The 26,230-nt window shown below is 38.7% G+C and overlaps 1 protein-coding gene across 7 annotated transcripts in view; it reads right to left on the reverse strand.

Moving 5' to 3' along the window:
- The window catches only part of NLGN1 (neuroligin 1), a 303,851-nt gene extending 281,501 nt beyond the window's left edge, over positions 1–22,350 (reverse strand). For 3 of the 7 annotated variants that reach the window (XM_062005564.1, XM_062005562.1, XM_062005561.1), the window contains exons 1-2: positions 21,858–22,350; positions 21,343–21,402 (exon numbers count right to left, since the gene is read on the reverse strand). In XM_062005564.1, the coding sequence (XP_061861548.1) occupies positions 21,343–21,402; positions 21,858–22,350 (553 nt within the window). The remainder of the gene's footprint in view (positions 1–21,342; positions 21,403–21,857) is intronic. The other 4 variants (XM_062005567.1, XM_062005565.1, XM_062005563.1 and 1 more) reach the window with 2 other exon arrangements.
- Between the last annotated feature and the right edge of the window lie 3,880 nt (positions 22,351–26,230).

Below are 26,230 nucleotides of genomic sequence, written 5' to 3' on the forward strand. Positions count from 1 at the left end.
ACAGTTCTGTACTTGAAATCATACTGCTGGCTCTGCTGCCATAGGATGTGCTTTTTGCTGGGGGGAAGGGAAAAAAGGGAGTGAGAGGAGGAAGGGATGGAGATTTTATAGCCAAAGAGGGATGCTTTGCTAATATAAGCCGCAATATGAGCAACTATTTATCTGGCAAAGGTGAGAGAGAAGTATTCACTGCAATAAACCTGTGCACGCAGGGATCTGGACAGTGATGCTGAGGACTCGCTGCCTCCTCCTAACTGGGGGTTCCTCACTCCAGGGCAGAGACTCATGAAAATGTAACTATCCATTTAAAAATCCCCTGCAGGAAAAGTCTATCCACCTTTCTTCTGTGCCATCCCAAAAAGCTGGATGAAACCTGATGGCCATCATGGGTCCTTGGAAAAGTGTGGGCTGTACATCTGCAGTGACAGATGATCACTGTCACACTAATGCCTGCACATATTGGTCTGTAAATCACAAACCTCACTCTATTTCTTTATTTAAGCCTTCTGAAGCCAAAGCTATATGACCATTTCAGCTAATGTGCTTCTAAGCTTTCCAATTGCTGAAAATGCCTTGAAAAAGTAAATTAAAAAATTTGGGGGGAAAGGTGACGAATTAAAGTAGTTCAATGTATTTTTTTCTGTAATCTCAAACAGGGGGCAAGGTGAGAGCAGCAAATGATTTAAGACTTTCTATTCTTATAATCAAGGAAAAAAATCAATGTATTACTGTATTTTGTTTTAATGAATAGGAACATCTACATAACTCTGTTGTCAACATGGGTTATAATTAATATCACAAGAAATCCCCAAAAGCATTAAAATAATACATATGTTATGCTCTTTGGCGTGTTTATTTCATATGAGCACTAACACATGCATTAGATACAATGCTAATTAGAACTTGCACTGCTGTACTGTCTGATACTTTAAAGCTTTAAACCAGATGAATGCTTAATCGTGGAAGATCAATTACATAATTCTTTTTGTAGCATTCTTAATCCAAAGTTAATATAAAATCTGTTAAGGAAATGTAACTACCTCTCCTCTGGTAAGGAACCCCAGAATTTAAGTAAACATACAGAACTATTCAGGTGAAAACTAATGAAGGAAAATGACACCCTTTTTTTGAAAGAAAGAGTCTGAATTTTATATTTGGGTTATACATAATGCAAATAAGTATACTTAGAAAGGGAACTTTTCTGCTGTGGGAAACATGATGGGATCCTACAGAATACTGCTACGGAAATCTACAGAATTTAATAGTTCACTATGTCACTTTAAAGGCTTCTTTAAAAAATCCTTCTGCCTTTACTGCAGAAGATAACTCTTCTGCGATAATCACATAAACTCTCAAGTAAATCCCTTTGATTTCAAAGGGATGGAGATTTCACCCTCTTTTTGTGGTAGTTTACAGTTTTTCTGAAAGCCACCGTAAAGAGACATTTTCTCATTTCCATACGAACACACATTTCCCTGTTCTTTCTCAGAAACATCTCTTGTTAGGTTTTCCATGCGGTTATCACATTTATAGGACCTATGGGGACTCTTTGTCTGTATTAATCTCAAGAAGTTATATTAAAATAACATTAAGGTTGCTGAGTCAAAGACTGGGAGGCTAGGAAACACCAGAATTAAGTTAAACTAATCTAATTTGTCTTCTTATGCAAATGCCTCATGAAACAGTCTAGAGCCTTATAATTACATGCTGACATCTACCCCATGCCTGCTTCGGAGCAAGGGGGAACACTGGCCCTCCATCAAACAGCTGCAACAGCTTTCTTTGCAAGACAACACAGTGATTTCTACTGTCTCCTGGCAAACAGCTACATTTTTCCCACTAAATTCAGCCTGATGTTGGTACCAGCATAGATTATTTTACTTGCTCAAACTTAAATTAAGAAAGACTAGGAAAAGCAAGCAAATGGATGAAGCAGCTCTATCTGTAGGAGGCTCTACCACCAGTACCTGTAATAAATCTGTGGAGAAGCCATGTGCCAGGACAAGAAGACAAACAGGAGCCACGGCACCACAAACTACCAGCTGGCAAGCTAGGCCCAGCTCTAGCAGGATATCACCATAGGGAATGTGCCATGGCTGGAAACTGCTTCACAAAAGCAGCCTGGGATTGGAGGTGTGGTTTTTAAAAGAGATTTGTTCAAAACCGCATCCATACAGCATCCACACAATATGTGCTGTGACTGCTGGGTATTGTGAATCATCGGCTGATTTGGAAGTGTCAATATTTATGGTGGTTGTTCAAAGAAAGAGGCTGCCTTCCACTCTAGTCTTTGCTGCTACCTACCTCCAGCTTCAGCTGGATTTTCCATTCTAAATGGCAACTTTTTTTGTCAGTGTCTCTGCCATAACGTTCACTGTGATTTGTGACAAAATTTTTCATTCTAAAATGAAATATGAAGAGGAAGAGTCAGTTTAAAGATGACATGCAAAGGGGGAGAAAAGAAACAAATAGGTTGTGCCCTTTTTTCCCCTCTGTTACAGATGAGAAAAGTTCGCTTTGGATTTCAAAACAGTTTCAAAATACACAAGCTGCTCTTGTTTTTCACATTAGAAATGTAGGCCACGAAAAGCCTACAGCAGCCAGGAAAATGAGAAATTTTATCAACTCAGAGGCAGTCAGAGAGTTGAATTTAACTTCTGAAAGGAAGAATACCAAGAATAAAAAATATTTCAGACAACCAAAGTCCTATTATCTTATGTAAAGGTAGGACCCCAATGTGAGTATCGGAGGTATTTATGTCTGACCCCTAAACAGACCCCTAAAAGCTCAGGGATTAGCTAAATCAAATATTCTCCTCTATTCAAGATAAGCAAAAACTAAATTTAAGCAGATTAAATGTCCAAAGATTTCAATGGGCTTTTATACACATGAGAAAATCATTATACTCTTTTGTTCTCTTTTTTTCCAAATCATATGTATAATTACTTTTTAATATTTGTATCAGGCACTTCAGCCAACATAACCCAAATTACCACAATAAAGTCACTAAAAGATACATGCATGCCAATATAAACATCTGCCTAAATAAACACAGAATGCATCCGTGCTGATAGAAAATAGCTGCTTGCCCCACCGATGGTAAAGCACCACTACAGCTGAGGGGTGAATTCTGCCTTCCCCTTCTCTACAATTGCTCCACACAACTGAAAACTTTCAGCTTTCCTGGAAAAATCTAGTGTACCATAAACTACAGTGCAGAAGAGGACAGAGGATGTGGACAAGAAGACAGATACAACATGGCAGAAGCACTTCTGAAGGCTGCATTGTAATCCTCAATGTTGCACTGATATTAAATTTTTATACTAATACAGGATTAAATTGGGTTTTTTTCTCTTTCCTTTATTAAGAACTTTGCACATCTTTATTCCTAAAACTATCCATGATGTGTGAAGCAGAAAGGACTTTTCAAATCTAATTATTATGTTTTTCTGACTCCTATTTTATGCATTTCTGTCAGTCTGAGAAATGAAAATGAAAAAATAGGTTAACTTTGAATTCAGTTGGGTCCAAGTTAATTTTCATCTCAGAAAACCCTGTGTTATTTCATGACAGAGTATCTGAGCTACAGAAATCTAAAGAATTGTGCTTTAATGAATAATAGGAGTATTGAAAATCCATCAAATGTACTCTTAGCTTTTTTTAGATATTGCATTTATTTTAAAACCCTAAAAATTCATCTTAATTTCATCTAGAGATGTTTCTGTGATAAACAAGATGTATCACCATTTTACCAATGATTTCAGCTACTAAAATGGTAACTCCCAAGCACAAAATAATCAGTGGGTTACTACAAGTCTGTCTTATAATTATTTAATCTGAATAGCATTTAATTTAAAATATATAACACAAGTCTGTGGTTCCTGCTTTAAAAAAAAAGGAAGAGGGGAAGAAAGACAATCTACATCCCAAAACTGTAGGTACCACAGTTTTTAGCTACTACACTGCAGAATTTTACCACTATATTTCACCACATGAAGACACAGAGGTATCCAAAAATGCAGTGTCATATCTGAAACATATTCAATTTAAAAATTAAAAGCAATTTTAATCATGGAAACCAATACAACATATTGCCAAAGTAGAAAATGCCTGAGAGTGGGGTTTTTTCCACTCTTTTTTGTTGTTGTTAAGAAAATGAAGATTTTAATCAATGAGAATAAGTGTTTTTTCCCTATTCACAAGGAAGGAGGGCAAGATCACGTCAGAATCTGGATTGCATCAGACTGGCAGCAAGATAAGGTCAATTAGGGATCAGATTTTGCCAATTCAGGTCTCTCTTTTATTACTGTGAGGAATTACTCTGATTCACTTACAGAGAGCAGGGCTCAACCCTACCTACCACAGACCATAGTAGCGACATTGAAAAGCCATGCTCTTAGAAACACTGACATTAATGCAGTTGTCACTGTATCCCACACAATCTAAACATCTTTTAAAAAATTTCTGGGCTATTAAGATAACACAGAAGACTTAAAATTAAGTACCATAATTTTGTCACATCTGCTGCCAGAACAAATGACATGATGGCTCCAAGAAAGACATAAAAGTCATTTTAACAATCTCTTCTTTGAAGGCAGTGCTGGCTCAAGCCAGACAATCTGAATGCAAGTCTGAATCTCTGCAAAGCTCCAGGTGAACCTCAGACGTGTTGTTAAGGTCCCTCTCTGCTTCCAGTTAAGTCAGTTATCAGGGACATCAGCTCTTCTTATAAAACTGCTAAGCACCTAACATCTGCTTGAGCAGTCAGCAGTTTGGGCGTTGCTGGATCTCACACCAAAAAAGCAGCTAACAAATAATAAGCACTTGCTCTCCAGAACAGCATCATCGGTGCCAGGTGCAAACCCAGAAGATCGAAAGGAGGTGTGGGCACTGTTCACAGTTAGTGAAACACTGCATTTTCCCCACTTCTCCAAACCAAAAGGGTGATGAGCACACAACATAGCTTGTTCCGTGGCTTTGGTGGGTTTAGTGCTATGATCCAAAAGTGAATCTCAGTGTTGTAGGATTGTTTCCTCATTTTTCCAGCACTGGATGGATGCCTTTCTACATACCTACAAATCTAAAGCTGTACAGGTGACATACTGCAAATATAATTGAAGCTGGTGCTTTCATAATAGCAATCAGCAATTGCTCAAGTGGCAATAGATGACGGCCTCAAAAGAATTGCTGCCCTGGCAGGGAAGTAACTGCAACTTACATTACAGTCAAATGTTCTGTTCTTTAATGCTATTTTGTTATAACAGGCAAGTACAAGGTTGCTGATTATGTATTCATTCCCATGTATAGCTTTTGGCTGATCTTTTTGTCCACAAACTTAGACACACACACTCCACCCCTGCACCTCAAAATATTCCCTCTTACATTTAGTGAAAAGAAAGTTACAGTAAATAAGCAAATAAATGCTACTGCAAGTAGAGAAGGCCTTTTTATCTCAGAGTGAGATCACACAACCATACAAATATTTGTCTTGCTCAGAATTCATACAGTGACTATAATCATGCCTATTTTGTAACATTCTAACTAGATTTACAGACGTTTTTACAACCACTTTAAACTGCCAAAGCAACATCCAGGGGCTTTATGGTCCATAGGAGTCATCCTTCCAGTTTCAGCAAACTATGGGACAAATCCTGCTCCTCTAACAGTAAATGGTACTGTTCCCACCAGGCAACTCTTTAAATTAATGACTACCTTGAACTACCCCTGGATAAGCCCCAGGTTCCACAACTGCTCTCCTCAGGAGCATGCTTAAGTGAGGGCTTTAAATCCGTGCAGATTGAGTCTCTGAATATACTCTGCAGCTCTTCAGTACAACAAACAGCATTTGATCAGAGAGGCAGTGATGCCCAAGTAACATGGTCAGAAGGGATTTGGAGCAGCACTTGGCACTGACCAGCACAAAGTGAGACCGTATTGCACCCAGATACATTGGTTTTTCTAGGCCAAAGTTTGTATGAATATTTTTTAAGCTACAGCTGATTACCAAAGATGATGCCATTTAATAGTCACAGAATCACAGAATATTAAAGGTTGTGTAAGGGGCCTCAAAAGCTCATCCAGTCCAACCTCCCTGCCAGAGCAGGGACACCTAGAGTAGGACACACAGCAACTAGTCCAGGTGGGTTTGAATGACTCCAGAGAAGGAGACTCCACAACTCATCTGGGCAGCCCGTTCCAGTGCTCCCTCACCTCAACAGTGAAGAAATTCTTCCTTGTATTTATTTGGAACCTCTTCTGTTCCAGCTTGTACCCATTGCCCCTTGTCCTATCATTGGTCATCACTGAGAACAGTCTAGCTCCATCCTCTTGACATCCATCCTTTACATATTTGTAAACATTCATGAGGTCACCCCTCAGCCGTCTCCTCTTCAAGTGATGTCCTTAGGAGCAGTTGTACCCCATGGGACAGCTGCACACTCCCACACAGTGCATTCTGACACACAATGGTCACTGGAAATAACACCAGGATCTGTGGATTTCTGTAAGGCAAGTCCAGCCTATTCACCTCTGGTTGCTCTGTGTTGTTTATATATGCTTTTACTCTATGGGCTTATCCTTTCATGTATCTAAAAATAAAGTAGTATTAGGGAAAAAAAGAGATAAAATTATCATGGTTCTACGTGAGTTCAAAGACAGCTTCAGGGGGCATCTGATGCAGCACTTTACCATCACACTGCACCTCTGGGAAGGACAGAAATACAGTAGCTAACTCTCACTGGCCCAGAGCAAGCCCTGTGCCAGGGGATGAATGTGTCATCAATTCCTCAGAAGGGGCCATTTCCCATTGTTTCACATGACTTTTGGAAACACTCACTAACTGGCCAGCACACAGACTGCCCATGGCAGGGAGAGAGCCCCGTTCCATGATGTTGGTCTCCATTTGAAGCGTGCACTCGCCTCTGCCACCCATTGAGTTAAATGATTCTATTCGGGAGCTGAAAGAGTACTGCTAAGACGCTGAGTGGTAAACACACAAATCAGGTCAATCCTTTTGCTTTCCTTGTAATCCCTGTGCGTTATTTGTTACTGGCTTTTACTGCTGCCTCTTTCTCCTCTTCAGGCACTCTGTGCACGCATCAAGGCACTCTTGCTCTGCTTCTCCTTCACATCATGTGTTATGGCAATCCCTTCTTATCAAAACTCCTGTAGTCTGCACTACTTTACTACATCCACTGGCTTTATATCTTCACCTCTGTTGTCTCTTCTCCACTGTAAATTCTCCAGAGCAGGGAACTTGTTTTCTCCAAGTTTGTACTAAAGCCTGTAAATTTACAGCACTCTAGGAATGTTTGATAACAGCACGTAAATAATTAATAGAAGCTGCACCAACCCTTTCTTTTTCCCTATTTGGAGACTGTAAGGCAGCAAGACAAGTGGGAGGCAGAAAATATTTCATGGGCTAAGATAAGACGTGACTCTCACCCTTATGGGGGGTAACTGACTGACAAATACTTGCACTTAGGAAAGATCAGGACTAAGTTGTGCAGAAATTAAAGACCTGAAAAATTGCTTCAGCTACATGAACGATCAAAGCAGCCCAGGAGCATCATAAACAGCCTGGTCCAAAAAAAAACAAACATGCAATGAAAAAACATGGGATGTTGTCATTTCAAATTCACAATGATATGCAGTCTCTTTCCCTCTGTGTGTGACTTTGCAAAAGCCCACTCTTTTGTCCTAGTTTCTCCATCTTCAACGGAAAGGGAAAAATTAAAGGATATAGTGGTAAATTAATAGCTCATGATTTTGTATCCTTAAAGAGGTAGGAAACATTTCTGAAATTAAAAAAAGATAGAGGTGGAAACATCAAACTGAGATGAATCCGACATAATAAGATTAGAAGTGCTGGAAACAGATGAATGTACAAAAAAGGGAAAAGAGATTTTTTTTTTATTCTTATCCAAGACACTCTGAAATTATCTCAAGGAAACAAGAATAGAGAAAAAAAGAACAAAGAAAAGGCAAAATATTTATGTAGCTATGGGAATTTGAGCCTGGCCTTGTAAAACTTGATTGGAATTTCACGAAATGATGGAATTTCATTGAGTTTTCCATGGCCACGAATTTACCCACCGAGTGCAAGTGGGTACGGGTGCTTTCCACTGGTGCACAATATAAAGGACATTATGGGTTTGGGGGCCTTCAAAATAATCAATAGTGTAATTCTGACACTTATGTCAGTTTTGGTGCTAAATTTCATAGTTTATGAAGGCAATCAAGTACTTTGGCACCAAAGAACAGTAACTGCACTCAAAGAAATTTGAAACTGTTAAGTGCTGGGACGAAACCAGAAGCCACTATGTCTAGTACTGAATGTCTAATCAGGCAAAACATCGTAAAAAAAAAAAAAAAAAAACAGCAAAAAAGGGCAGTAAATTACTTGATTTTAGTGCAGTGAAGTCTTCAAAATTAGTTCTCTTTTAGAACAGAGACATAATGACTAGCTTCAGAATAGATATTGGCACAGCAGGGCACACAAAAGCCCTGATTAGCTGCTGTATGATGGAACATTCAGTTAATATTTATTCTATTTTGGTGTTGATTCCTGACCTTTCCTCTTTGACTTCAATTGGTCAAAACTCACACCTTTTTTAATTTATTTAATAGCAGATAACTGTTTCTAACTTGCCAGAGTGTCAGGTCAGATGCTCCCACTAAAGATGGGGAAAAAAGGCACTTTGCAGTTCTTCATCTAATCCTGAAGTAGCAAGAAACATTGCGAACAGTTGCAACATCACTTGTGTTGCAGCAGTTCTTGAACTAGTTTTAGGGAAAAAAAGAAAAAACAACCTATGAACTATGTTATGTCAAGCCTGATTCAGATATCCTTCAACCCTCATTGAAAGAGAGCAACTATACTGCAACTGCAAACCTGTACTTCTGTGCCAGTCTTCAGTAAGAAAAGAATGAGATACAATCTCGCTCTAGATTTTAGACAAAAGCATAAGAAGCTTCTTTGTCAACTCCTAAGCCAGTGACAATCCTGCAGGGTTTTTTCACCTCTCTCCATTTACAGTTAAGAATATGGGAGAGTATTTAATAGTATTTCAGAGCTGCCCTTGTAATACTGTATGAAAGCCTCCTCATTGATTGATTTATGTCCACAGCAACTCTTCCAAGAGGTTCCTTCCCAAATTAAACACGCTAATGATTTTCTATGCAAAATTTAACAACCTAATAGGCTGAACAAGTCAAATGAAAATACACTAATTGTTGCCTTTGATGTATACTATTCTGCCAGTTCTCTCATGAAAACAGTATATTAACATTAGCCAGAGTACTTACTAAAATATATATTAATAAAGATCATATACACACACACACATATATATAAACAAATGTTAATAAACCAACACATCTTCAAGGCTTAGGACTGACACAAATGGCTATTACAAACTGGAAAATCATTTTCACAGGGGCCCCGAAAACAAACTACTTAAGAAGGAATCACAAATCTTTATCTGAATTAGCTAGTGTTGGTTCATCACACTGGGTTTATGCAATAAAAGCAGTCAAGATAAGATTCTGCAGTCAAAATAATATATACAGAATGAGATGAGAGAGATAATGAAAGGCTGGTGAGAGCGCAGGAGGCTTCCTGCCTAACCCTAGAGATCTAAAATGAGCTCCCCCAAGAAACTGCCTCATTGCTTTATAAAGCAAAATTTCCATGTGCATGTACTTTTGTCAGCTAGAGTACAAGCAGTAATATGTTTTATCATATGACCAGCATCACTGAAAGAGCTTTACTGTAGAAACTGGTTTATTCTGTCTTCTAGCCCAGTTCTGAGCATGAGGCTTTGTGCCACTGTAGTCTTAACATATCTAACTAAAACAGAAGCAAACAAACAATACCAGAGTATAAATATTCTCTAAAGAAATACAGTGACACAAGATTACTTTCTATTGCTTTGTCTTTAAGAGTTTGCTTATAATGATTTGATAATCTAATCTAATTGATCTCTCCAAGTACTTCTATGGCTCTAATCACTGTAGTATCTGATTAGTGGAACAGATCCATACTTTATCTCCAGATTTAATAACTAAATCTATACTCGAAATGGAGTCACACAAGTTCACCAGAGGGAGAGGGCCAGATGCTGCTTAGCCAGAGGAGGAGGAGGGAGGGAATGGGAAAAGGCTAGTGAGGTCCAGAATGACTAGACAGGGACATTTGGCTTTGTGTCAAATAGTCCCTCTGCAACCAAGAGAAGTAAAGAAGTAAAGCAGGAACGTGACAAAACTAATGGGGGCAGAACCAAAAATGAGCTACTGTCTATAGCCCACTCTCCTTCAAACTGTCTTCTTCACAAGCATAAAGCAAATGTAATTATTATTATCATTTCTTTGTTCTCTTCCAGGCTAGTACTTCATCAGCATGAAAATTATGACATTTCCTGAATGTGTTTCAATGGCTTCTTAACCTTTCTAGTTCCTGAGTGCTGATACAATGTCATACTGTACTTAAAGAGATTTCAGCAGTGAAGTGGTTAACACCCAAAACTGCTAATAATAACAACGGTATTCAGTGAGCCAGATAATAACTCACACAGAATTTCAATCCCAAGTCACTTAAAATGCAAAAGAAATCACTCTTATTTCTTTAAGGAAGTGACAGCATTTAGGAGAATATTCATAATTCAAACCACGGGCCAAAATCCAACTTACTGTTGAGCTTATCTAGTTTCAGTCAGGCAATACTAAGGGTTAGCTTCTGGTCTACCTTATTTGTGACATGTCTTCTAACACATGGCCAGGTGTTCGACAGAGAACAACATGCAAATATCAAGTGCAGAGGGGTAAATTGTTTCTTCCTCCCCTGTTTGACTGCTGCTTGTTTGCCATGCTGATACTCGGCCAAACTAGGTTGTCGCTGAGTCTGTCAAAGTTCTGGGCAGAAAAACAGCAACTACTATACGTTAGCAAACTCTGGAGAGAAAAATAGTTTCTGTCACTTAAAACTGCAGGGTGGAATTGTGCACTGCCTAAAGGGAAAGAGCCTTTTAATCCCATTTCTATGCTCAGTTTGCACACTGCCTGGCAGTGTACACCTGCTTCAAGATGTGTGTCAGGAGTCTTCTTTGCTGTCAAATCCCCTTCCTGCTTCTTTCAGCTCATCTTCTGTCTCCCAGCTCACCTCCGCAAGCGAACGTCCCTCTCATGCCTTACCACATTTCAGCAGCCATCTTTCAAAGATGTCAGGAAAAGAAACAAAATCTGCCTGTCAAAAACACATGACTGGTTCACAGTTCAAGGGGCAACGTTTTCTTTCACACGTGAACGACACAGGGTATAATGCACACAGAAGGAGATGCAAGGGATTTCTGCTAACAAGCCCAGATTCAGGATGGGATGGGGCAGGGAATCTTACTGTGACCTCTTTGGCAATCATCCATGTCTCTATTAAACTCAAGCACCCGCTTCCCATGATATGGTATCATAATGTGGTTTTGCCCACCTTCAATATCTGAACTGCAACACTGCAAGAATTGCCAGCTAATCAAGGGTTTCACGGTACTTTGAAAAGACAGTTGACGTATCTTCTGATTCTTCCTTTATGTGAGACTTCATTTGTGGAGATTACACATAAAAGAGACTGCAGGTGCTTTGGTACTTAAGCATGGCAATTATTCTTTGTTTCAAAAGTTACTGTTTCCAGCAAAAGTAATCCATTTGTCATTAACGAACGGCTCCGTTAATGACTGAAAAGCTCAGAAAACAAACTCAATTCTCCTTCCTCTTCCACATAACACAGCTGTTAATTGATTCATATGGAGAGCTACTTCACCCAAGTTTAACATCATAAAGAAACAGGGAAAGGACTAAGTTTTTAATATCTCCATTTACAGCCTAATGATTTCTTCTGAAAATTCCCAAAATAAACCTTCCTCTGCAACAGCTGTACACAGCAACATTTCTGTGCTATATAGATCATGGGGCACTGTCATTAACAAAAGCAGCCTTACAGTAGGCACATGTGCAAACACTGTTTGGCTCATGTAAATACCTCAGATCTTCCTTTCTGCAGCTAAGATCAGATTTGTTTCTATGAAGTTCAAATTCTTTTTGGCCCTTTAAAATAAATATGGAAACATATGAATCAATACCAATTTTGCAATAAGACAAACCGTACTAGCTTTCCTTGGAGCTTTCAAATCTATTTATGACTGTATACATATATACATATAGATAGATAAATGCATGTTTCACATTCCCTTACCACTGGGTCCATCTTGTTAAAACTGTTGCTTCAGGAATGAGGATTCTGGCATGCTAAATTTAAATTGGTTCCAGTAGATCCAGCTGGTGAATGGTATGTTCTGTTTGCCTGCTCACCATGTTAAAACACTAAAGGCTGAAAAGTAAAGATTATGGAGCATCTCTCTTTCTAGGAAAGGCTGCAAGACCTGGGGCTTTTTAGCCTGGACAAGAGGAGGTTGAGAGCGGAACCTTATCAACACTTATAAATACCTAAAGAGTGGGTCCTGAGAGGATGGGACCAGCCAGTCTTTGTTCTGACAAATACAAGGGGTAACGGGCACAAGCTGGAACACAGTAAGGGCCACTGGCACAGGAAGAGAAACTCCTTTGGTATTGAGGTGAGGGAGCCTTGGCACAGGCTTCCCAGGGAGGGTGTGGAGTCTCCTTCTCTGGAGGCTTCCAAACCCTCCTGGATGCATTCTTGTGCCCCTTAATCAAGGGGAATCTGCTTTAGCAAGGGTTGGACTGGATGATTTCTTGAAGTGCCTTCAGGGAGCTTGACAACAACAGTGGTGCTCAGCTTCTGGTTAAAGGGCAGCAAGTCCTTAGAAAAGCGTAACAACTGTATCAGTAAATCAGTTCCTGTCTTGGCTGCCTCAGTGACGAATCTTGACACAAGATAGTACAGAGAGCTCTTCTCCAAGCCATAAATGGATGGTTTTTCTTCAGCTTGGGGCACCTTAAGACATTATTGCTATCTCCAGGATCTCCTGGATCTTTGTTTACATCCTTTTGTGGGACATGAAAATTGTGTAGTATAGTAGACTCTGCAAACCCTTCTTAATCAGGCTTGAGCAAAAATGACCTGACATGAATTAAAAAAATTAAACAGAAGGTTTGTCTAACCTGCCTGAACGCATCAGAAGTAACCGGGAAGAATGTGCATGAGTCATTCCCTTAACAACACTGGGAGCAAAGACTGGAGGAGGAGCTCCAGCTGGTAGGTGGGAGGTAAGCAGAGGGGTGCAAGAGAGAGGGGAGGTCCCTCCAGCTGGTTTGTATGTAACTCCAGTCTGCCCAAAGCCTCAGCCCGACCGCAAGGTGCTGGCTTTCAATGGCAAACCGAGGCAGATATCATGGTAAGGGTGGCTGCATGGTTGCCAGTCATGCCATAGGTGCACTGTTTTAGCTCCATCACTTGAGAACACACTGTATTGGATGTGAAAAAAACCCAGAATGATAAAGTCTAAAAATTTTATATGCCTTATTGCCATTTTCAATGACTTTTAAAATTAACTGAAGAGAGAGAAGAGAGATCATCTGCACACTACAGAAGGTTGGCATAAAAGAGGATGAGAAATATGTGATCCTGAAGTTTCAGTAGATTCGAGCATATGTTATCCTTGCCCACCATTCCCCACCCACTCTGGAGGAGAGAAAGGGAGATGCTCCATAGGGTTCCTCTGCGTCCACACTGCTTAGTCCATGCTCTCATGCTTGGAGCATCACATGGTTCTGTGTTACAAGAAGAATTCTCTTTTTCTCTTTCCTCAACACCTGGAGTTGCACTACTTGGACATTCCAACATATAAGTAGATGATCAAAACTCAAGATGTAATGAAAACTTCCTTATACATAGCAGAGCTTTTTCACCATCCTGAAGCAACTGTTGGATAGGTTTTTCCTTCTGCAGAGAAGAAGGATGCCTAAATACAGACTGTGCTTGCATGTTGATCCTGTTTGTTCAGCAAACTGTGCCATCTTCTTCTTCTTATACAATGCACCTTTCCATGAAAAACCTGCAGGCAATTTTTGGGTGTAAGAATATGAAGAACAGACAGTAAAGACAGAAAAGCAATTGAGACAAATCCTTTTCCATGAGCTCTGTGAAATTTTTTCTCAAAATAACTTTGGAGGGGTTTTACTGCCAGTTCATAATGTGGATGAATCACTTCTGATATTTCTGATAAAACAATATTCAAAACTTCAAAATCACTTCCAATTCATTTATGCCACCCTTTAATTACGGCTTCTGCAACATGTTACAAGGACATCATTATCCCCTATAATTGTATAATAATTACAATTTTTAATGAAATAATTGCAAGTACACTAGTTGTGTAGATATAATTATGGTAATTACATAAATACCTGATTTTCAGCTAATAATTAAAGAAGGCCTTTCACAAAAAGGGTGAAATTTAACACATGGAAGCATTCCAGAAAACAAATATAAATAATAAATGGCTGTCTCTCCTATAGATTTCACCTTACTCAATTATCTCTCTACATATATTTATGAGTTTCCACACATTATAAAACAATACATGGATTTAAATAAAAAATATTTAAACAAATACTAAATCATATTGAGACACCTCAGTAGTTCACCTTTGCAGGGCCTGATCCCAAACCACTGACATTAACATAGCTCGAACCTAATAGCCCCATGATAGTTCAGCACCTCACAAGACACAGAATTGTAAATTGCCATTGAGAGAGGGAATATGTGAAAGTTGACACAAAAGAATTTTAACTGTATATTTTGATTCCTCTGCAAAATAAAGGGACGGATCCTGGGCCACCATAAAATACTTGGGAAACAGGCCGTGTGTGGAGCAGTCCCTGACAGCTGCTGAGGGACTGTGAGCCTTCCTTCAGGGCACAGCACTCCAGCAGAGCTGCTGCTAAAGCTTACCAGTCATACTGGCTATGATCTTCTCCCAAAATGTGTCTTTTCTAGTCAGATCTACTGGCTATACCTCTGCTAACACAGAAACCTGGAGGAAGATTTATTCTCCCTCCATCTCCTTTGGTAATTAAACCTTCACAAGGAAATGATATTTCAATAAAGGAACTTCTTCCAAAGCTTTATCAGCTGAAGAATTAGAAATTCTCCAGCCAGGTAACTTTCCTTCTCTTCAAACATTCCAAGGTTATGCATTTACTGCAATATGTGTATGAACAGAAAAGGAAAAGCATATAGAAAACTTTCCCAGGGAAGACTCTGATTACTGCTCTGATAGCGTAAAGGGATATTAAAAGAATTCCCACAGCAGAATTAGCAACGCGATTTACAGTTGCTGCTGAAATGTTTCAAAACACTTTGGCAAAACTCCGGAAGGGAAAAGCAACTGCAGCTCCTGCACTATGTCATTTCCATGTGTCTTGCAATTTCTGCATTCGCTTAGAGCAGCCCAGGGGTGCTTCTAATTCTGGCCAGAGACCACTCTGGTCCCAGAAATGTGTGCAAACGTAGCTTAAAGCCAGCTCTGTCCCACTTCCCTTAGCCTTGTGTTGTTCGGCGCTGCTTCTTTTCATTACAAGCATAAGAAAGTACCAGATATTAATATTAAAAAGAAGGAAATGGTTTGATAGCCCAAAAACAAATCTCATTTACAGTTAAGCTCATTAAAGCAGTTGAGTTCTGAATGCAGAGTATAATTAATACTATACATATCAAAGTTGAAAAGACATGTAAATTTGACAACTTAAAGTAAGTAAAAATGAAGAAGGCTAAAGAACTAGAAGTTAAAAGAATTGCAAAAAAAAATCCACTGAAATTATACCACAGCAATATTCAAGCAATAAGCAGATTACTAACATTATATTTGAGATGATCCTTAAGAATGGTTTGACACATGTAAGCATCGTGTTTCAAGGTTCAAAAAATATACAATGAATCCTAAAAATATTTGTATCTATGTGCATTATAAAGAAACAAAGAAAGGAACAGCATGAAAATAAATAAGAGCAATGGAATAACAACATTATATCGAGGGAAAAAAAATACCAAAAAAACAAGCAGAACATAATAGTTATCTAAAATAGTTACTCAATGCAGCTGAACTACTCAAATGTTCCTCCTGAAAATGTACAAATATACTGGTGTAGCAGCTTTTTATGATATTTGTCCATCCTGCTTTAAATGATAAATTAGAAAGCAGCAGATTGAAAGGAAAAGCATGTCAGGGCTGTTTACTGAGTACAACTGGTCCATCCTGAGAAAGGCCAGGGGAAGAAGCACAAATCAGTTTTGTGTGGGAGGATACAGAAAATGAAAAGCAAGCAGTAAAAGAATGGACAAGGAATGGAATTAGATCAGAATTTAAGACCTGTTAGAGCTATAAGCGATGTCAAGGTATATGAACAAAGCAATGACAGCACAACAAGCGTGTGGTCAGCAAGAGCTCAGAGTCTGAACAACAAGACATTTACAGAGGACTTTGACCAGTTTTGATGGCATTTAAGATGACTGGAGTCTTAAAAAGCACTCTGCAGTCTTCTATTGTCAAGCATTGGCTCACCCAGAAACAGGGCTGTAGCAAGTACATTAGAATTAAAGCATTTTATTTCAACTATGGCATAAGCCTACTGCATATCTTTGAAAAATGCTGCTAACTGACACTAACAGCTTTAGATTGTGAAAGGATGAAAAGGTCTGTACAAGACAATGTTTGCTTCATTATCTTCTTCCATGTATTACCAGTATAATAGGAAATACTGCAATGGTATCCAAGAAATGAAAAATAGGAATACAGTGCTTCAAAAAGTAACAGAAAAATAGAACAATCTGGGTGTCTCAGTGCATAACACTGGCGGTCAGGCTAATGTACATTCCTGCTTGCTGATACTGCAGGGGTGAATTTTGGCCTCATGAGACCAGAATGATGATAAGGGCTCTCCAGACAGAAGCCAGCAGGGTGAAAGTGGACAAATTTTCAAATATGTGCAGGCAACTACTGACACAAATATAATGCAGGCAAACAATTCAGTATGAACTTTCAAAGTGGACTAATGAAGATCTACACCCTTTCTAACAGTTGATATACACCAAAATATGCACTAAGCTAGCTCTGTGGGTCTTGGCACTCACTCTCAAGTCACCAAGAGCCCTGGTAAAGGTCTGCAAATGCATCTTCTTAGTCTACTGTCAATGCAATGTATTTTGACACAGCTCAGCCTACAATGATTAGACGATCACACGTTATAATTCGTATCTTTCATTTATATGGTCGTGGAGAAAGAATCTTTCACCCATTTTTGACAACATACCATCTATCTACAAGTCCATTACTTGGATATTATTTTCTACATTACATATTTAGGAAAAAAAATCTGATAAATCTATTTGCAGATTTTACCAGTGGAAATGCTCATTTTAACAGGTCTCAGCTTGTCTTTTTCTGGTTGATTTCAGAGCTGAAACAAGTATACAAAAAGAACATCATTTAATGAAGTCCACAGGAACTGCACATGTTGCATTAATTCCTCCCTTCCAAAATCTGATGATAAGTAAACAGTACTAGGATAGCTGAAAGGAGTATTAGAGCAAACACCCAACAGACACACAGGGTAACGGGCTAAATTGGGCTCTTTTCACTTCTGCTTAGATTTGTAAAAAACATTTCACTTTGCTAAGCTTAAAAGCCTTGAAGTTGTTGGTGCCATTTACAAATCACAACTGATGTAACATTCTCTACTGAAAACAATGAATAATCAAAGCAGGAGGAGATTATAACACAGTGATTTGCGTTTCATTTCCGATAATCTCTTTGTCTGTATGTATATATGTTCCTATGTGTCCATAGTAACCACAGTACGGTGTTGGGAGTTTTGCTCTGAAAATCAGGTAGCCCATTAGGAGGCATAAATATTAATAGAGCTGTCTAATGCTACACTCTCAAATGAGGTAATTCAGATTGTGATTCTTTGGATTTAAAATTTATTCACTGCAGCAACTAGAACAAGAAACAGAATCCACCATGTGAAGAAGTCATTGATGATGGGTGGTCTCTTAGCCACTGTTAATTCCTAAACATAAAAGTAAGGATCAAGTGATTTCTTTCCTTATTCCACTCCCAGTTCTCCTACAAATACTAATGTATCCAAAACTGCATGTGCCTAGTTCCAGGGCACTGAGTGTGTATCATACTAGAACTCCACATTTTCACAGTCGGGTATCTTCAGACAACACGAAGGCTTTAGTTACAGGTTCATAAGAAAGAGTACACCATCATCCCAAGTGCAGAACACATAATACCTGGGATTCCTTTCAGTGGTCATATTAATCTTCATTTTTAGTTTCTCTTTACGTACTTGTCATTGAAGTAGGAAAGCCACGATGCAAACTTTTGCAACACAAAGACATTAAAGTAATAAAAAATCCAGGCATGCAGCTGAAGGGGCATGTACAGTCCTTCTAAGAGACAATAAGTTACCCTCTCATTGTGGCTCACAAGTAAAATATTTGTGCTCTGACTATAGGTAAAATAGAGGTCTGAAATACTAAGCAGAATGTAAAACTTTTCAAGTATTCCCTAGAAATGACGCAAAACTTGGTCAGGAAATTCAGGAAATACCACATGGTCAATATAATTCATATCAGCCAGTAAAATAGTATCTACAATATAACCTAGGTTCTGTAAAAATTAAGAATTATGGAGTCTAGCCTCTAAAAAAACAACACTAAATCAATTAGTTGCTTTTGCATGGACTTTCTAAAACCAGTCCTAGCAAATAGAGAGGTTTCTGCTTGTACGCACACCCATAACACAATAAGCGATCTCTGACCTTTGTGTACCTGAAGCAAAAGACATGAAAACAGAAGATTTTTCTTTATCTATTGAATCAGTAAATTGAAGATGAAGCATTTTGAAGTATAGGCATCCACATTTAGAAAAAAATGCTAGACTGTCTCATTCCTTTTCACCCAGCTCCAGCCATTTTGTAGTTTCTGTGGTGTTCTTATCCAAATCCTGACAACAGGTTTGCAACCTCTAGCATGACTCATGGATAGAATTCCTTTCATTTCTGCAACTGTCTTCAACATATTACTCCCTGTTCTCAAAAATTTTGCATCTTCTCATATCCATCAACTGACAAGTACATAATAGTGGTTCCTTTGTCTAATTCCTATTTCACATAATAAGAATCAAAAAATACCTGCACTTATTAATTTTTAGAAATGGTTTAAAACTCTCTTTCCAGTAATTTTCATCACTAAATGTAATGAAATTATTGCAGCTAGAAAAACAGAGACTACTGAGCCTTTTCTTCTTTCCCATACAAACCCCTCTCGCTGCTAAGGTGCTGTGACTTCTCTGTCTTTGCTCTACAGCGTGACTCCTTTTACTTCTAGGTATGGGAGCAATCCAAGCCAGGGATGATCTTAGGTGATATACAGGTGAGTAGAGCATGAGTTAGTTACTTGAAGAACAGAGATTATTACAGCTATGCTAACTACTCAGGCTGAAGGTATTCAGGAGTTCTTTGCACTTGTCAATGGGGAAAGTAGGCTTCTGCTGCTCTTTATTGTGCTGCATGCACAGCGATTTAATTGGAAAGGTACCTACTGAATTTCAAATGACTGTTCTCCTTCAGGCTCACAGGACGATAAACATGACTTTCTCATCTACTGGGCTCTCTCTCCCTTTATTTTTGCTATTTTTCTGAATATTTTTTTTTAAATATTCTCTCATAGGAAGAGATGCTCTCTGAGAACAATGATGGAGATCTGCATCTTTATTTATGACTTTGTGAATCAGCGTCTGGGTGATAGGAAGTGAAAGTTGCTCAGCTAATTACACACGCTTGATGAACTGCGTAATAACTGCTGCAGCACTGCACATTAATTGAATGCATATAAATGACAGCAGTTATTCTAACTTGAATGATGTGTGAAGAAGTGACGTTGCTCACAGTACCCTGATTATCTTTGTTTCCAACTTTGGGAATCCAGCTTAAACAATTGTATTTTTACAGTAGTGAGCAAAAATTCTCCAATAGAAAACATCACAATTTGCCTGACATCTTAAAAACCAATTGCCTTAAGTGACTGAAAGTAGACCTAGGCATCTAGAAAAGCATACATTGAGCAACTACAATTAGTAACTATCAACTAGCTACAACTAAGAGTCGAGAGGAGCTGCAAGAGCAAATGCCTTGGAAAATAAAGCCATCTTCATTTAGATGCCTACATACCACCCAAAAAACCAAATGCAGAATTTACAGAGTTGGCTTTGCCCAACTCTAAGCAAGTTCCTGCTATGACGCTTTCCTAAAATGTATTTGTTCAGGAATAACACGGACTTATAACAACTGATAAACAAACTAAGGACTACAGTTAGAAGCAACAATGGATGTCCACACTACTCTTTGTTTACCCTAAAAAGTATTCTAGACTTAAGTGTAGTCCAGCTGTTAACTAACACATTAAAGAGAAGGATAAAGAAAAATTATCTGATGTAAAACCTCAACCTAATACCGAATACTTGCTTTAAATACTACCAAAATATACCTTCTGTATCACCCAGCAATCGCTTTGGGAATTTGCAAATGTTCACAAAGAAATCTGCAAATTCTCCCACCCTATCGAACACAAAAAGGGTAGAAGCCAAGTTTCCAAAGCTTCCAAAAGCAGCTTTCGAAGCTACCCAGTTTTCAAAGTACCATGTCACAATATTTTAACATTTCCCTACACCCCTATTAAGAGGTTTTCAGCTTCACAGAGAGAGAGCTGTAATCACATAATAAAGGGAATCAACGCTCACTTTTAGAAGCATGTAAACGAAAGAAAACTGTTTCATATCTTCATTTCAGGAAAGTTAACACTGCTCCAAGAAAATAGAGTGTATCACATAGAAAGTCAATGCAGTTTTCAGCTCTTCTTTGCTATAGTACATCACAGTCATTATGCTATACGATTAGAATATAGAGCTGTGGAACTGTGCCAGCAACTTCAATGGCAAGAGAACCAGGTCCCAACGTAGCAGCTACCTCCTGTACATGCACAGACAACACACTGCATCTACATATGACCGACACTCCTCTAACTCACCAGGCCAAGACAGAGAAGCTGCCAAATAAGGTCAGCATGAGATAGTGCAAGAGAGATGATCAGGTATAACTGAATTCAGGCTTTACAAATGTTATCTTCTCATCTGCTTCACAGAGTCCCTTCTCTTTTAATATCTTTCTGGCTTCACTGTGAGAAGGTAGTCCCTAACAGTTCACTTCACAGCATTAGCAAATCAGCCTCTTTCAGCTGTATTACTCGTTCTTCTTTTGCAAGGTTTCGATCTTTCCCCCATTTAATTTTTTTGTCCACTTTATACATACCTCCTTTTCTACAAATTTTCTTGCCGGGTTTTCTGGCACATTCCTTGGATATTCTTTTGACTGAAAAATGAATAGAAGACTAGAAAATAACATGGAGCTCCATCACAGACAGTAGGAGCATGCAACACCACTATCTAACTTAAATATGACCTGCTTTATTAGGTACGGAAGATTTCCCAACTTCTTGTGCCTGCACATGCAATGGATAAGATGTTGATGCATCTTCCCAGAAGTCAGTGGGTGGCAATGAGAATTAGGTACCAACTTTGACCTAAAAAATACACGTGCTGTGGGAGAAAAAAACATGAGAATAGACAGAAAGGAAAACCAAACAAAACGGAATCAAAGAAAAACGAGGACAGATGCATAGACAGAATAGCAGCATGCACACACATAATAGGCTGGCATGCAAACAAAGAAAGCCATGCCTGCTACCAGTACACGTGAATTAATATTGTTAGAACGTAGAACAGGAAAATAAAAAGATCTCCCTGTTTCGCCTGCTATTAACTCACCATCCTCGGTTGGGACATAGATATTTAAATAGAGGCAGTCTTCGTTCTGATCTTGTACATAGGTGGAAACTACATCCAAGTTATTAGTAAACCACACAGGAAGCATGACTTCAGGCAACCTGCCTTCTATAATGTTCTGGGGGCACACTGGAGCAAACTGAGTGGTATTTTTGATATCTGCCCAGGGAGATGGAGGCTCAGGAGGCTGGAAGCGGCGCTCCCCTGTTGGAGGGGCAGCATATGGAACCCCGAGAAACTGAATAACGGGCCCCAGAATCTCATTATTAAGTTCCTTCTTAATCCCTCTTATCTTGCCAAAGTTGGTGGTCACCACTGGGTTGGTATCATCCAATTTTTGGGAGGACACAGCTGCAGCGTGAAGCAAAAATCCAAGTACACACAAAGCAAAAGTGGCATTCAATCCCATGTGTAACAGGTGGACTGCCGTCGCTCTCCATACACAGTTCAGCCACATGGATCTTGCAAAGGCCATGGTCCCACATTAGTTGTGTGACTACAATGAAGCAATCTGATTTGTATCCACTGGTGTAAAAACAGGGCGAGCGAAGGAAACAGCTCAAGTTTCCTAAATAGGTTCCTGTCAGAAAAATCTCAAAAGGCTTTTCACGCGGTAAGTATCTTCCATTGATTTCACACTTATTGGAGCTGCATCTTCACTCAGCACTATTTATCAGACTACATCCTATTGACAATTCTGTTTTCCATAGCAGCAATATGAAGAGAGCAGCCATTTACTGCAGAATCCCCTCTTATAAATCAAATCCAGTTAGCCGCAGGTCTATCTCCTGGAGAAAACGAAAATAAATCATTAGTACGAAAGAGCTAATATGAGCAGAGTGATAACTAGATGTTTCACAAGTTATTTACATACATTAATAGCTGCTAGAGTCATGTAAGCAAAACTGCAGTAGTTTATGGGTCCATGAAATGGCGGGTGAAACACTGATTACTGGATTATCTGTAACGTCACCTGTTGAACTTGCAGAGATCTTTCAGGAGAAACAGGGCACACAGGAAATGCATTTTTAAAACTTACCTTTTCAAGAATAAGTAATTTGCTGCCAGGCTACATCTCAGAAGTGTTTATGTTAATATTTTATTTAACTTAATCAGCTCATAATCAATCTTCACCTTGTTTTCACAAGTTGATTTATCAAAACGGAAGTAATTACTTCTTAAAGCAGAAGATAGTGAAATTAAGACAGGCATCCTGAATACTCAAAGGCATTTTATTTCATTAAAAGCAGATTAGAATACATACAAACGTGTTTTTTCTTCATTTTAAAATACAACTTCCAATTAAAACATTGAGGCAACTGGAATATATTTGTAAGGAGAACCTGAATTACTGTGCTTATTAGTGATAACCCGAATTACCATCATTTACTTCTTTTTTCTCATTCCACAAGTTTCCGGTAGCTTATGAAAAACACCTACAGAGTGAAATGTTCACATCAATGAAGGACCAAAACCTGCTCCCACTGAAGTGAATGGCAAACTCTGAATTTGGACAGAAGTGTAACTGGACCTCAGTGGTTTCTTTCAAGACCGATTTGGATAAGGTATGAACAGACAGTTTAGGCCTGTGTATCACATTTTTTTACTTCAGAACACTCCTGCATTCCTTATAAACTACTGACTCAAGTGAAAAATGAAAATGCATGATGAGTGCACTCCATCCCTACCACTCTTAAGATAAACAATAAATGTTCCCATAGGACAGTAGAAATCTTATCTTTCATATACCCACGTGCTGACTGAACGAAAAACTAGAAAATTAACCAGTTAGGATCAGAGGCTGTATAATCTCAAATTCCAGATCCTATTTTCAACTGCTTTAGCTCAGAAGTTGTCACACAAGGCTGTGTTCCAGCACGTCTGAAAACCACTCAGTGCACATCATTATATCTTCCATATTCATGTTGAACATATTTCCAACATGACTTACAATATCCTATTATTTAACATGCAGTGTTATACACAACATAGCAGTGTAATCTTACACTCCCTATTAAGCAGTGCATAACGCACAAGAAATGTGTTTTGCTTTGTATAGGAAACATTTTAAACCACCTGCTTTTTGAAACAGTATTGGCAGCCTTAATGAGAATTGTTTTTTTATCATGTCTATACACATTGTGGAGAGAATTCAAAAGAACGGCTTGTCTAATAGTCAGACTACCCTGCAGTTTGGGTTATTAAACAGGAGATTGTAAAAGCTATATAGGACAGCAGGAGATTTGGTTCATGTCTAGTATTCCTTTAGCTCTGAACAATCTATCTCAGGAGGCAATAAGGAGATAGATGAAGCTTTTCTGTAATTTTCTCTCTCCCTTTCTTTCTCTGCTAATTCTAACACCTTCACTGTGAAACTGCGTTAACAAACAGCTTATATTCTTCATTCTCCAGCTTCATATTCTGAGCATTTGAACACACACCAGTTGAGCTGCAGAAAATAATTCCCCAAACTTGTATGTGTTTACATTTAGTCTAACAAACTTACACAGAATGGCATGCAGATAATTGCCTCTTGGAACACTGCTGCTTTGTTGCATTTCAAATTTTGAAGGTAGCAAGATATTACTTGAGAAACAGTGAAGAAAGTGTACATAGACAGGTGGTAGAGCAGAAGGCACCTAGTACAACTTTGCTCTTCTGAGTTGATGTACAGTTATGCAAGGATGGAAGCATACTCCTTAGTGGTACTCAAAAACCTCCACAAATTTAAACCTTCTCCACAAAGTCTTAGAATCCACATTGTTCTTTTGGTTTGCTTTTTTTTTCCCCTGTCAGGAGTGGAATAATGTACTCTGTCTTCCTTCTCAAGCTCAAACTTGTACACAGCAGGAACTTAATCTCAGTAGCCCTCCTGCTAATTTACATGGTGTGAGAAAGGTCTGAGGACAAACCAAATTGAACATAGCTGCACCAAAGAGCATCCTTTTCATCCTTTCAAGTTGCTGAGTTGGTTCAATGTGGAAAATTACCAAGATGCTACTAATAATTCATTTAGCATTTTCACCCTAAAAGCCTTCGATCTGTTTTCAGATCTACAACGATTTTCTCACACACTTTTGATACAAAAAAAAAATGTTAAATTCAATGTAAATGTATATTCAGAGCAAATTCTAGAGCCAGGCTACAGTTTTAAGCTTATCCATCATCTGTTTTGCCACTGCAGCTTAACAGCTCTGCTGTGATCTGTAGTACTGGTTTAGTCTCCCATGGACAAGGTTTTTACTCTAAGACAGAGGAAGAAGGCTAAAAAGGTAAGAATATCTCAACACTGTGTTTGGCTATTCTCAATTAATTAACTAATAGGTAGTAGCTAGCTTCGGGGAATAGATTTATAGGTTATACAGAACAGTAAACTGTAAAGTGCCTACAGAACTAGAATCAACAGATTTTTATTGTACTTCACTTGAATTTTGGATTTGCCTTTTTTTTTTCCCACTGGCCTTTTAAATGGCTAAGTAACCATTTATTTTAGAGACTGAGAGGTCAAACATTCAAGCCTGTCACTGGCTTCCCCGAAGCTACAACATTAAAAACACGAACACACAAATAAAGAGACTGAGATTACTCAAATCTTTGGAGTAGGGAAGCCAGCCTGGAGCGTGTCTTACTTGTTGAGAGTCGGTGTTTGTCAAAATTTTCCTTAGTCTTCTAGCAGATGATCTACATAGGACTCTTCCCTTGGTATCCAAATTTAACTGGAGTCAGTGGAAAGAAAAAGATGCAATGAACAGAAACAGAAATGATCAGGGAGGTGGGCAGAAGAATAAACTAAATGGTAATGATGATCAATTTGAGGCAAGCTTCAGCATCGAAATTCTGTGGATCCAAGGAGGAGGAGAAACATGTTCAGATTTCATTACTGCCTAGATGTAAGGATCACAACTGTTCCCTGCGGTAACACAAATGAATTTTGCTGTAAAAGTTATTTGATAAAGTCTTTGGAACAGTCCATGCTATATAGATGTTTTTTCTACCATCTATTATTTTATTATCTTCCTTTCTGAATTTAAATTACTTTACAGCTCAGATTCTGAAATACTTTAGAGAGGTATTTAGTATGCTGAGGAGTGAACAATCCAAGATAACTTCAGCGCATCTTTGCATTTCCAATGACATAGGGCATCCCACAACAGGTCACATATGCTGAAAACTGCAGTAGCTAAACTCCTGTTTGTTACTCGTGTACAGAGCTTCAGATCTTCAGGGATGTCTTGAACTGCACCACCTGTCAATAGCTCCAATGGATTAATAAAAACCTTTGGTGGCACTCAAGGCCTCTGGCCGTATGCCAGCTTCAGCACACGTAAAGGCATTGTTATGATATCTTTAAACCA

The sequence above is a fragment of the Colius striatus genome, chromosome 12, assembly GCF_028858725.1.
Source record: "Colius striatus isolate bColStr4 chromosome 12, bColStr4.1.hap1, whole genome shotgun sequence".
NCBI lineage: Eukaryota > Metazoa > Chordata > Aves > Coliiformes > Coliidae > Colius > Colius striatus.